General features: G+C 39.3%; 2 protein-coding genes across 7 annotated transcripts in view; one reads left to right on the forward strand and one right to left on the reverse strand.

Moving 5' to 3' along the window:
* LOC132142801 (tuberin-like) overlaps nucleotides 1-850 on the forward strand; it is a 39,781-nt gene extending 38,931 nt beyond the window's left edge. For all 6 annotated transcript variants that reach the window (XM_059552930.1, XM_059552934.1, XM_059552933.1 and 3 more), the window contains one exon: nucleotides 78-850. In XM_059552930.1, the coding sequence (XP_059408913.1) occupies nucleotides 78-248 (171 nt within the window). In that variant the 3' untranslated portion in view covers nucleotides 249-850. The remainder of the gene's footprint in view (nucleotides 1-77) is intronic.
* A 1,978-nt stretch (nucleotides 851-2,828) lies between these two features.
* The window catches only part of LOC132142803 (polycystin-1-like), a 72,286-nt gene continuing 61,638 nt past the window's right edge, over nucleotides 2,829-13,476 (reverse strand). Inside the window, exons 42-48 of the mRNA XM_059552939.1 lie at nucleotides 12,698-12,818; nucleotides 12,321-12,446; nucleotides 11,438-11,612; nucleotides 11,046-11,333; nucleotides 7,738-7,872; nucleotides 6,310-6,630; nucleotides 2,829-5,733 (exon numbers count right to left, since the gene is read on the reverse strand). Of these exons, the coding sequence (XP_059408922.1) occupies nucleotides 4,591-5,733; nucleotides 6,310-6,630; nucleotides 7,738-7,872; nucleotides 11,046-11,333; nucleotides 11,438-11,612; nucleotides 12,321-12,446; nucleotides 12,698-12,818 (2,309 nt within the window). The 3' untranslated portion in view covers nucleotides 2,829-4,590. The remainder of the gene's footprint in view (nucleotides 5,734-6,309; nucleotides 6,631-7,737; nucleotides 7,873-11,045; nucleotides 11,334-11,437; nucleotides 11,613-12,320; nucleotides 12,447-12,697; nucleotides 12,819-13,476) is intronic.

Genomic DNA, 13,476 nt, shown 5'->3' on the forward strand with positions numbered 1-13,476 from the left:
TATAGATAGATATAGATATAGATATATATTACTTGAAGGATGTTAACTATAAATATATCTGTTTTCTTAATCAACAGGCCCAGGAAGAAATTCAGTCCCGTCCCACTCACGGGATCTCTCTGACCCAAAGCCACGCCCCCATGCAGAATAAACCCGCCCACCAGCCCTCCAGCTCTGCTCTAAACCAGGATGCCGGCCAGAGGAAGAGGCTGGTGTCAACCGTCGATGATTTCACGGACTTTGTCTAGCGAGAGACCTGTGATGTGCTTTTAACTGAGACCAATAGAAGCTGTGTTCCCATCAGTCCAGACGAACAAATCCATTTCTGAATGCTGAGGGCTGTGAGGTTTGGTGTTAGTAAAATTTGATCACCTTTAAAACAACCCAGTGTGCCACAGGAAGTAAGAAATCAGTTCAGCTGGGACGCAGCTTCACTCAATGCTGTGATTGTAGGAATGAATTTCACAGTGCGCTGCTCCGTCTGCTGAAAGATGGATGTAAACGCCCGCACTGGCATTATCACCTGCCATTTTAAGCAGTATGACTAAATTGCACACGGTTAACACGATTTTGTGTTTCTGCTTATTTTCATCCACACATTTCTTTCTCTAGAACAAACTTGTTCACACACTCATTGTTTTTCTCTGAATATATGAAAATGGCCTATAATATAGACCGTCCAATCATTTTGCTTGTTTCCTGTTGTTTTCTTTGTGTGTGATGGCAAATTCTTATCTAATGAGGTTATAATGGTACAACAGGTTTGCAGAACAACAGCTGCAGTAGACTATCAGACGAGTGTGCATGTGTGTGCTTCGCTACCAAATAAAACACTGAAAGGTGCAACTCCTGCTGTTGTTCAGACTCTACTTTCTTGAGTAAAACCTCTATATACTCTATATACTGTCAGCATTTACTGTTGATTATCTTTTATATGTAGCACTCAAGATTGCATTACAATGGAGCAAAATACATGTATGGCTTCTCACACTTGAAGTAGTTAACCCTGGCTTTTTTCATCTTTCACACTGCTCATAATGTACCCTTATTGGTTTTGTTAAGAATTAATCTTATTCATAAACTGACGTTGTCAGTGATTGAATGAACGCAGCTCTAGCATTGCGCGCCCTCGCCCACTGTACTGCCAAACTTTTTCCTCAGTGTAATTTAAAGGTAAGAAATATACTATTTTCACTGTCACCATTAGACATTTTTCTTCTCAAAACACTTAAACATCTATTTTTACAACGCGCGGTGTTTACTGTCGAAAGCACGTGAACACGAGTGTTGCTAGGCTAGTCATCACTGTATTTCAAAACCGCACAAGTTTGGTTCAACAAACTCGCTGCTAGCCCTTCTCCTGAGCAATGTTTAATAAACCCGGGTAAAAAAAACATGCTAACACCGCTTTTAAATTAGAATGTGAAACATGAATTAAAATCGCGGTTTAGAACACGTGACAAGTGTGAAAAGCCCTTATATACAACGTGAAACAACCTTCACTATCAGTGTTGGGTAAGTTACTCCAAAAAAGTTCAACTTCAACAGTGTAATAAGATGACTGTACTAATTGCTTTCTCTAAAAAGTATGTAATGCATAACTTATTACTAAATCAACAAGGATAGACAAATAATAAACCTAAACATTAGGAGCTAAAAGATGTAGGGTTGGGTGGAGATGAGTTTTATGTTGTGATTTGAAAGACGAGAATGGTTGAATCAATATCTTGAATTGAAGCCCCAGGAGAACCACAGACTCAGCTGTCAGACTCTTTATTTGACTTTGTCAAGTGCAAAAGCATGTAAAGCTAAGTGCTACAACGTTACAAGTACAACACAACACAAAATGGCAAACCTGCAATCAACACATTACCTTCAGAATTTAATACAAAATATGTAAGACTTTACAATATTGCATGCAAGTATGTTTTGGCACTTGTGACTGGTTTGAAATGACAGACATGATTTTTATTTTTATTTTTCCTGACTAAAAGTATGAAATATTTCAGCAGCAGTACTCTCCTGCAAAGAACTACTAAAAAGCCATTATATTTTAAAATGACTGCTTGTGCTGTGTGTAGTTCTGTTGAAAATGTTACAAAAAACAGTAATGCTTTCATACTTTTTGGGTCTTATATAATTTTTTTTTCTCCTATGGCCAGTGCCAGGGAGAAATGAAATATGCAGCAAAGCATTTGTGTGAAATGAGTGAAGTGACATGAAGTGACATTCAGCCAAGTATGGTGACCCATACTCAGAATTTGTGCTCTGCATTTAACCCATCCGAAATGCACACACACAGAGCAGTGAACACACACACACACTGTGAGCACACACCCAGAGCAGTGGGCAGCCATTTATGCTGCGGCGCCCGGGGAGCAGTTGGGGGTTCGATGCCTTGCTCAAGGGCACCTAAGTCGTGGTATTGAAGGTGGAGGTGCCCTTGAGCAAGGTGCATACTGCGATCCATTTTGTGTACTGAAAATGAAACAAACATTTCTGCTCAGTGCGGTTTAGGCAAATAAGATTAAAACAATGCAATGCAAACTCGAAAACAATATTTACATCAGGGCACACCAATATGTACAGATAAACATGACCTTTCAAAAACTCATCTGGAATGGCCTGAATAAGTACGTTACTGTAGTGGAAGTGACCTGTGACAGAATCAAAACTCCCTGTAGTGGATATTTTTGAGTGCTTATGCATAACCTAATCATCAAATCACTCTCAAATACTCTATAAATTTCATTATACGAGACCTTAATAGATATTGATTTAAGTGGAAAAAACAACAACAAACAAAGAAAATCAAATCCTGGTTTGGGTTTTAAAAAAGAGGGTCCCTGAGCATTATCACGGTAAACAACAATTTAGTACTTCACAAGAGACATTCAACACACTGTAGAAACAAATACAGGAAAATGAATGGTTATTACTATCCTGACGCAGCTCATGTCTAATACTCAAAGAGAAAAGTTCTGGATAGCCATATGTATAGAAATATTACATACTAGTTTAAATATGGCAAAGCAATAAAGCTTGACATTGAAATAAAGTGCTAAGTTCAAAAGAGACTTAAGTTAATCTTACTTGAGTAGCAAGCTTTGGCAAAGTTGTATGGAGAGTAATGCTGTCATAACTGTCTCTTATGTTCGCACCAAGCTTATTTTATAATTTCTGCAAAACATTTTTCATAACACATTCAAACTAAATTACACTGATGCCATCACGATCATTCATATTATAACATCAATACAAAGTGCTTTTTAAATTAGACTCAAAATATCATAGAAGGCAACAACAAAAAATACTTCCATTTATCGTAAGCTGGTTTTTCATTCATTAACAATCTACTTAATAATAATAACACTGTATGGAACATTTTTTTATCTGCTGGAATAACATATTCCCATACAGATTCTGGGACTTGTGCTTGAATGAGGGACATACCTTTGTTTTAATGATCTCTCTACATTTTCCTTAATTCACCTAACATCTCATATCCTACTATTAACTTTATTTAAAAATTTTTGTCTCCCTTTAAATCCACACTTTCTGACACACTTCCCTTTCTCTCAGTTTTCATTCTAATTGCATCCTCTCACTTGCCCTCAGGTCTGTTTTGCTCTGAGAAACATCTGAATGGAGCTAACATGCAATTATGTCAGAGAAATATATTTGAAATCCTGAGGATTACTAGTTGTTTAGCACCCTGATGGCCTCTTCAGAAGTATGTTAGTGTGAGTGCACAAATGTAGGTGAGTAAATCATGCAAGTCCATATATTTTCTGATATGTTTTTGTGTCTATTTTTCGCAATATGCCATTATATTAAGAAGCATGAATTATGCATAAGTACCTCAAAGCATAGATCAATATTTATGTAATGGCATCAAATATTTACCTGCATGTCTAGGTGTGTTTTTATGTCTGTATGTGTGCAAGTTAGTCAGTGTGAGCCCTTTTTGAATAAGCTGAGCCTATTCTGCATCGATGGGCAATACATACACCCATGACCTTAATATAGCTTCCTTCAACAACAATACAAAAAAAAGAACACGATTGATCAAACAAACTAAAACATTGTACAACAAATACCATCAAGCTTTAGCCATCCTGCATCAACAGGCATGCTGTTGTTGTCCTTCATTTTCTCTTTTAAGAGTTTGTTCTGTACTGTGACAGCACAAGATGTGCTCTTGTCGGTTTCAACCCAGTTGACCACCAGGGTCAAGAGGTTGGACTTGAGGTCACTGCGAGAGGGGAAGAAAAAGGGCATCTTGCATCAAGTGGAACTTTTTGATAATTGTAGAAACCACGGTGACCTGCACCCAATTTCCATTTTGAGACTTCTAGTAAGGCGTTACCAATTTAAAGACGTGGGTTGGAACTTAAGGCTGAGGTGTATTATCTGGTTTTAAGCAACTAGTATTGCTTTTGCTCTTCTTGAAGGACTGGTTACAAAACCTGCTGTCACCAGGTCCTCCTTTCTTCATGAAAAGCTGTAACCCTTGAGCTTCCTAAGCCTAAGACTCAATTACAAATTCCTGCCTTTTACTTGTGTACAGACTATTGGAACCTTGGGTTCTCAAGGTTTGGGGTGTCCTGAGATAGGTCTGTCCGTGTTGGGGTGCACCTTATTTTTAAGTGGGGGAGGTTTGTGCTTGCGTTTGCGGGTGGGATTCGTAGTAGTGTGTGCAGGGTGCCGGAATACACTAGAGGGAAGGTTCTCGCTGGGAGGAATCCATCCTTGGGAGCGAGGGATTGGTACAGGGGTAGTTATGGCAGAAACAGGAGCAGCTGAGGAAGCAGATGCTGAAGTGAGAAAAGGGGTAGGGATAGGTTTGCTGGCACAGCCAGCAACCTCAGAATCCCTTTGTGAATTTGGGTCCACCTTGTTGAAGGTTCCTTTTACTTTCTGAGAAGCTTTTTCAGCCTTTTGGTCTCTGGGTGGACTGCTGTTCCCCTCAGGTGGATTTGCTTTGAAGGGACCTGAATCCACCTTGTGAGGGTTTTTCTCAGTCATGCCGACATCTGTCACCACAGTACCAGGGGTTTCTTGACCCTTTTGGAGACTATCAGTCCTGTTGGGACTCGAGTCCACCTTATTGATGCTTGTGGGCAGAGCACTTGTGATTTGTGCGAACGTGTCTGATTCCCTCGATCTTCGATCTCTCTTATGAAGATTTCTCTCAGATACAGATGCACTTATTTCAGTTCTCTGGGGATATTTACTGCTCTCAGCCATTAGTGTGCTCCTGTCTGTCCCCTTGTCTCTATGTCTCTTCTGTCCTGCAGACTCCAGACTTCTGTGGCGGCGCACCCCTCTGCCTCGTCTACTCTTTCTCACCAGCCTCTCTAGGTGGCACTCTGTTCGATACAGTTCCTCTGTGGTATGGGTGACCCGGTCCAGCTGCAGAAGCAAAGCATCGAAAGCTGGGAGAATTCTGCGGAGTGTTGCCTCCATCTCGGCTCTCTCTTTCCAGCCTTGGCCTCCAACTATCACCCCAAGGCCTGTGAGGCCTAGTCCCAGACCTGGGGCTTCAGCCAGACTACAAGGGCTGCTGGATGTGGGCCGCCAGGAGGCCTCAGATCCTCCGTCAACACTGTCGGGGGTTGGGGGAGCCTCAGGAGTGTCCAGAGGAGGAAGACACAAGGACTTGCAGTCACTAGTTGAAGAGGAACGTGAAGGAGGGAGATCCATACCTTCAAATCGCACCTTGTGCCGGAACTGTCGGGAAAGAAAGGGATGCAAGGTCAAGACAAGTGGTAATTTAAAGAGCAAACAGAAAAGGTATGGGATTAAAGTTCAGTCTGGAGGACTGGTGACTGGTGACAGCATACTAGAGACTTGGTGAGAAGCAAGTAGTTATTTAACCAAAGCAACTTACTGGAAACCTTTACAAAGACGATCCCCAGAGAGTAACCCGGGGATAGGTGCTCTCAAGATCATAATGTTAACAGTTCATAGCTCTTTCTTTGGAGGGCTTGACCAGCAACCATCTACATAACCTGAAGTTTAACCCCTATGCCACAACCACAGTTACTATGACCCCACTTTATCAACAATCTGTGTTTCAGGGGGAATCTTGCTTAGGATTAGAAGCATCTACTAATGTACTACCAATCTACAGAAGGAAAAATTGTTTGGTTATGTTTGGTCAAGTTTGTTATTCTGTAAACCTATGTGGAGTTCATAACACATAAGATACTTGCAAGAAGACCTAATTCAAGACATGCTACATTCGTCAAAACTTATGTTGTATAAAACAGCAGGGAATCTTGGGTATTATGGAAGTGCACACACCTCTTTAGCACGGCTGAGCCCCATCCACATTTTCAGGCGTCTCAGGAACAACTCCACCATTTCATAGTCCTGCAGGTCAACGGCTGGCCGGTACAGTTCTGCCCTTGCCCGATGATAGTTCCTTAGCAACGCCGAGATCAAAAGCCACAGCAAAACAAGTCGGAGGAAAGTGAAGCTAATGTGGAAGATGAAACAGGAAGCAGAACACGCGGAGGAGCCACTGTCTGGTCGCCATGACAACAATCCACGCCCACTAGAGCCTAGTAACTTCAAGCAAGTAGAGCTAACAGTTCCATAGCCCTCCATGACAGAGTGGAAAAGCTAGAGGGGAAAAAGAGACGGTGCTTGTTTTAAGATTTTGCAATACTTTTTTATAAATATGGTTCTGGTCTAAATCCCAAAAATAAGTATTAAAGTTATTGATCAGAACAGATTTTAATGGATATAATTCCTTTTAATGGATATAACATGTCCACTAATGGCTCATAATTGACCCATTAAGTATTCTAGGGGAGTGAGGGACATAATTTTCTCTTACATCTTCACCATTTTGCACTTTATGTAAACAACCTATAACTTCTTGGAATGTGTATTTAATAATTCACAAAGGAGGAAAGGGTGGTCTGTTCAGATCCAAACAGGAATATGCATATGCTAATGTGCACATGGGTATAGACAAGTGAACCCACAATACTTGAGTGGTTGCCAGAGTATTATTAAGAAGAAGCTAAGGCACTGTTATGTGGTTTCTAAGGTGTGGTTCCTAAAGTGATGGTAGCTTACTGGCCCAAGTCAAAAAAGCACACCACAAATCTCTATAATACTCTGGTCTATGGTATTTTGCACCTGCTTTAAAAATGAAAAGCACAACTCTCCCTAACAAGCCACAAGATATGAGCACAAATTGTGCAGAAGTTATGCCCTGATGTTTAATACATTAGGTTTGTGTTTGTTCAAATCCCTCTGTATGAGTAACATCAATGGTAACTCTTGACTTAAATAACTAATAACAATACCCATTTAATGCAGCTAGGTTTACAGAAGTTCACTTCAGCATATCAAGTTTTACCTCCCTCTGTAGGAAATGTATAATTCAGGTAGAATCAATGTCCTTGTGCACTGCTGTATGCACAGTTTTAATCAAACATTCAGTTCAGATAAATCACAGACTGATGTCAAAGTGATGTACTGCTTTTATAAACTCATGTCCTTTATGCATCTAATAAATGTCTTTAATTATACTAGTTTCCTCTGCATTAGTAGGAAATTTGCTGATGGTCGTAAGTCACCAGTCATCATGAAATGCGTTATAAATTTTCCAAATAAAACACTGACAGGTTTGAGTTTGCCAAGGAATTATGAGCGCAAGTAGTTTAAGTCATATTGCAGATGGTGTGCATCAGTGTTTGTTTGTGTGTGTGTCCTTACCAGGTGTCCAGTGTGCGAGTATGCCAACAGGAACACGAGTAGAGTGACAGCAACTGTCAGCAGCTCCCAGAAAGATCTCCTTAGCGTTCTCCCGAAAACCCCCCATTCTCTCATGAAACGCAGCTGGTGTGATGCCTAAAAAGAGAGAAATGAAGAGGGTGATAAATAACGCCTCGCCAGTTTGTATATTCATACCATTAATTATTGCCCAATTAAAGTTGCTGTCTGTAATTTTTTGACTGTACTAAAACATAACAAAATACCATAATATTTTTGCAGAAATTTAGGAAACATTCTAAGTTTAAAAACTTGTTTCTCCGAAAAACAATGCCACAGCCACTTATTCTACTTTAAAATGTGCATTCCGTGTTGGCATGTCTGTTTTTGTTTTGGTCTTTGTGATTCCACTGCCAATATACCCAATAGTATTTTGACATGCTGGGTAGACAGTTAGTGGAAAACAGTGTACTGCAGCCATGGAAACCAGCAAACAGCTGGGTCAGGAATTGCAGATACTACCCAACCTAAAAAGCCTTAGCATCCATCTGAAAGCTCTATGAATAGAGGCATTTTAAAATGCATATAAAGCAATTCATCAGCTTATAGTGTGAGGCTCGTCACCTTCCATTGTTGATTGCACTCGTTCCTCTTGCATGTGCTCAATCTGACAACCTACATGAGCATTGAGCCTGAATATGAGGCGGCAGGACAAACAACTCCTCTCCAATATTCTGAATTTGGACTGGACCACTAGCTGTCAATATTAAATATGGAACCTTTAAATTTTTTGTGATGTCTGGCCTGTTGTGTACAGAAGAAGAACTTGAAGTGGGAATTTATAACATTACAGTAGCTTTCATTTAGTTGTCCAGTAAAAACTAATTAGCAGGACAGTCCTGCTGGAATAACCTGAGGTTAAGTGCCTTGCTCAAGGGCACAATGGTACATTCTTCTAGTTATCAGTTCTGAACTTCAACTATTACATATGTATAAGCACAGGATACCTTTTTAGTAAAGACTTCCCACTGTGCAAAGTTACGTCCAGTGGACGTCTTTTTATGTCTTTGCAGACGTTGAAAAGACGTCCACTGAGGAGCCAGAATGAAAGTTATAATGACGTCTTTTTTGACGTCTTCTGTACGTCCGATTTAGACGTTCACAGAACCTCCTTACAAGGTTCAAAACTAGTTCAAAAGTGGTCAGTGGAAATATTTTCAACATCATTTAAGGTTCATTTAGACAATTTATACTGTTTCTGGACCAAATCAACACTCTCAGGATGCATTAGATTTAGATGTTATTTCAATGTAATTTCCAGACACTGTGTTTGTCCTAAAATCAAGAAAATAAAATAATCTTCATGAAATAATGAAATAACTGATGATTGAGCATGTGGTAAAATCAACTGCAAATCAAAGACATTAAATCTCTGAAGATCTCAGCAGAGGAGGATCAATTTACATCATTTACATCAACATCATTTGAAGTCACCATTGTGGTGGACAGTGTTTGGTTTAGTTGGGATCTTGGTCCTCATACTGCTTGTGTGAGCTTGTCTTTGGTTGTTGTAACTGTGTTATAAAACACTCTTAAGCATTAAGAGTTATCATCTTGCTTTTAATGGTGATTAAACTATAGCACAATACGTTATTAATGTTTTGTTGCAACTCTGTATTTATTTTCATGGACAGACACCTTGTAGAAATAAAGAATGTACTTATTTTTAAAAAACACATCATGTAGTCACACACAGACATCAAGATTGTGGATATGCATCACATCAATGGTGACAATTAAAACAAAAAGGTCTGGAAAATAAGGATTAGTTTGTGCTATGAAGCGGTTTTGTTTGTTTTGATTGTCACCATTGTTGTGATGCATATGCTAAATCTTGATGACTGTGTGTGAGTACATGATGCTTTTGATCAAAATATATCTAACGCATGCATTTTGTCCAACTTCAAATAAAATAAGTATTTTGCTCTTGGTGACTGCACTGTAGAGTCAAAAGGTTTAGGAGATCTATACAAACAAAACTTATTTCATGACCTCAGATACTTGTAATGTGATGACTTTATCATCACCAACAAAGAGCTGATAACACCTGAGCTCTCTTAAATTTGTCTTTCTTTGCTACAACAACAGTGTTTCACAAACACACAGTTATAACAGCCAGAAACAAGCTAACACAAGAAGAATGAGGACCAAGATCCCAACTAAACCAAACACTGTCCACCACAATGGTGACTTCAAATGAATCAAATATCAACATTTAAACCTCTGTTAATTCTCAATAAGAGCTTCTCTAGATGTCTGACAGAAATAAAGTCAATCTAATGATTCTCATGTTTGTGGAGATGTTTGATCCTCCTCTGCTGAGATCTTCAGAGATTTAAAGTCTTTGTTTTGCAGTTGATTTTACCACATGCTCAAATCATCAGTTATTCCATTATTTCATGAAGATTATTTTATTTTCTTGATTTTAGGACAAACACAGTGTCTGGAAATTACATTGAAATAACATGAGTCCAAATCTAATGCATCCTGAGAGTGTTGATTTGGTCCAGAAACAGTATAAATTATGTCTAAATGAACCTTAAATGATGTTGAAAATATTTCTACTGACCACTTTTGAACTAGTTTTTAACCTTGTAAGGAGGTTCTCTGAATGTCTAAATCGGACGTACAGAAGACGTCAAAAAAAGACGTCATAAAAACTTTCATTCTGGCTCCTCAGTGGACGTCTTTTCAACGTCTGCAAAGACATAAAAAGATGTCCACAAGACGTCAACTGGACATAACTTTGCTCAGTGGGTTTGCTATACAATGTATTAATGCATGGCATTCTGTAGCTCAAACTATAGAGCATGTGTTACCTGCGTCCGTGTAACATTTGAGTTGGCATCTATAGGGAATTTCTAACTTGTGGGAACTGTGTGACGTCACTGGGGATTCCTGATAATCAAACGTTGATGGCAACAATGGTGTTCTCTCTCTCATTCCCATTGTTCCTCATGGTTGGCTCTCTCTTCGCTTCGTTGGAGCGATCCAGTTTTTTCTTTTTTTGCTTTAGCTTAATTTGCCTTTTTGTGCATTTGTTGATTCTTTGAGTAATTTGGTACTCAGGGTTCATTGTTGTTAGTTTTTGTTTTCTTTTTTTTTTGATTCAGTAATGGGCAGTGGATTTATTTATTAGTTCAAGCTTTGGTTATCTAGTAAGCATAGTGAGGGAAGCAGAGGCCCGGAAGACTGTTTTATTGGCCTTTCTAACAATGCCAGCGTTATGGGTTTGATTCCCATTTGCTCACCTTGAGAATCAGCAGGAAGAGCAGACTCGCGCTGAGTTGGGTTAGAACCTGGCTCTGTTGAGCCAGAGGAAAGAAGTCCTTAAAAGTGTCCCGTTGTTGTAGAAATGACCACCATTTGTGAGCGGACAGTACGGAATGACTCAGGTGTAGCATGGCGACACAAATAGCCAACAACAGACTGCAAACACTTGCTACGTTCCACAAACGCAGGAAATAGCCACGGCCCTGTTTCCAAGCAACCACGCCCTCACGTACAGCAAAATAGATCACAAAGACCAGCAGGAGGATCTGTGAGAGAAAGAGAGGACTTAATGAGCCCGTCTTTTATCAGATAGCAAAAATGTATTAAATAATGAGATCAGCGGAGTGTTTTGTGATTGGCTGACGGTTACCGTCAGGAACAGGGGAAGGTCCATGCCATGACTGAGCGTGTGAAGGCTGCAGGTTTTGAGGTCCAGACTCAACTGAGCATGCTCAGATACAGGAAACTCCAGCAGGAACGTGAAGACGGCCAACAGATCGGTGTTGATGTTATAGAGGGGAAACTCCACGAATAGAGCCCTGGTCCTGAACACAAACGCAAAATATCAGAGGACGGTCTGTATATTTCACTTTGGTCAATTACTCTACTGGAATATAAAATACTGTATTAATATTTGTGCCATGCAATAATTGAGATATCAGCAAATAAAACAATCATAATATAATATAACATGTTTTACAAAATAGAAATTTTGCAATCAAAAACATATTTAATTGATAAATAAGATTATTTTATTTCTCACAAATAATTTAATTGCAAAAGAAATCTTTAAATAAAGCATTGAATTATGACATGCCTAAAATAAGGAAACATATCTAATATAATACAATATAATATAAAAATTATACACACGCAAACAAAAAAATTACATTTTAAAATCTATTATAACACTTTTTTGCTTATCAGTCAACTGGTAATCTAGCAATTATGAAATCATTAAAAGTTATTTTCATTAGGTAAGAATTACATAACTGGTTGTAACTGAATTTTTTGCTCCATTCAGTTGTTGTTTTTTCATATATTTATACACATTTATACAGCTTATGTTTGAGGAACATTGATTTGATCAATTTCCTCAAGAGCCTATTGTGTGGTACAAATGAGAGTGCAATAAATAGTCAAAATAAAACAACTTTCCCCCAAAACAATTTCCTCTTTCTTCTTCTGTCTTTTGTTGAGCATCTCCTCACTGATTAGTATATATCAGTGCCTGTGTGTGAGGTTATACTCACAGTGGGTCGAGCCACTGGTGTGTGCTGAGTTGTTTGTTCAGAGCTCTAGAGTCCTGCATGTTCCTGCTGAGATCCTGCACGAATCCAGTGCTGCTGTAGACAGACACCTGCCCCCAGTGCCACACACTACACACACACACATCAGACCTGCATGAGAATCTCACTGACATGTGGACGAGGCTCCAGAGCAGAGGTGGAAACAAAGACAACCTCTGAACCAGAAGATTGGATTCCCAGCTGAATGATGTGATGATGAATGTTCATCCTCTGGTTTCAACAGAAGCTTCAACTCACAATTGACATTTCACTCTTGTGTAATGCATTCTGAGATTTTCAGCTTGGCAAAAAAGAAGACAAACGCATCATGTATCTCTTACCCGCTGCTCTCAGCTGTACTAATACTCCAGTTCTGCGTCAATCCTGAGGCTGACTCCGCCCACCTGGCCGAGACACACCCAAACCAAGAGGCTGCTGGGAAATAGCCAATGACGGGGCATTCTGGAAGACAGCAAGAAAGATGGGGGTCAAATGTCATGAGTAATTCATCCATTAGTTTCCTAAGAATATATTTAGTGAAAATTTCAATTAACAAAGTTTGTCCGTCATTGAAGTGTATTCTGAAGCTGTTACTCATCCATCTCAAATAAATGTGTGTCTTTGATGAAAAATCAGTTCAGAGATCAAAATCAAATCAGTCAAAATGAAATACTCTGTCTCAGTCTGACATTATCGCTGCTTAACACTCTTCGTCGCTCTCAATGTTCCTGGGAAAAGTGAAAGAACATTTCATCCATCTGCGAGTGCTGACCTCTCAATGACAGGAATTAAATCCCACACATGTTCTTTATACAGCCTTATGCAAAACCAGGAGCATACGACCAATAATGGTAATAAAAGCATGAAATGAGCCATTCATGTACATAATGCTTTCCTGAAACAACAACATTCTGCTTACAAACTCAGCATTTGATCATACACTGTTGCCTTTGATTTGCTTCTTAAACTGCCATTAATTAAATAGCCACTTATATATAGCGAGTTACCACTAAAGTATAAGTTTCACTCTCTAACAGCAGGTGGCTCTTATGGAACAGCTGCAATACAACGTTTCCCAGCTGTAAACAAAGCAGCGCTGCACTTATATTACATATATTAT

The sequence above is a fragment of the Carassius carassius genome, chromosome 6 (genome assembly GCF_963082965.1).
Source record: "Carassius carassius chromosome 6, fCarCar2.1, whole genome shotgun sequence".
NCBI classification, from domain to species: Eukaryota; Metazoa; Chordata; class Actinopteri; order Cypriniformes; family Cyprinidae; genus Carassius; species Carassius carassius.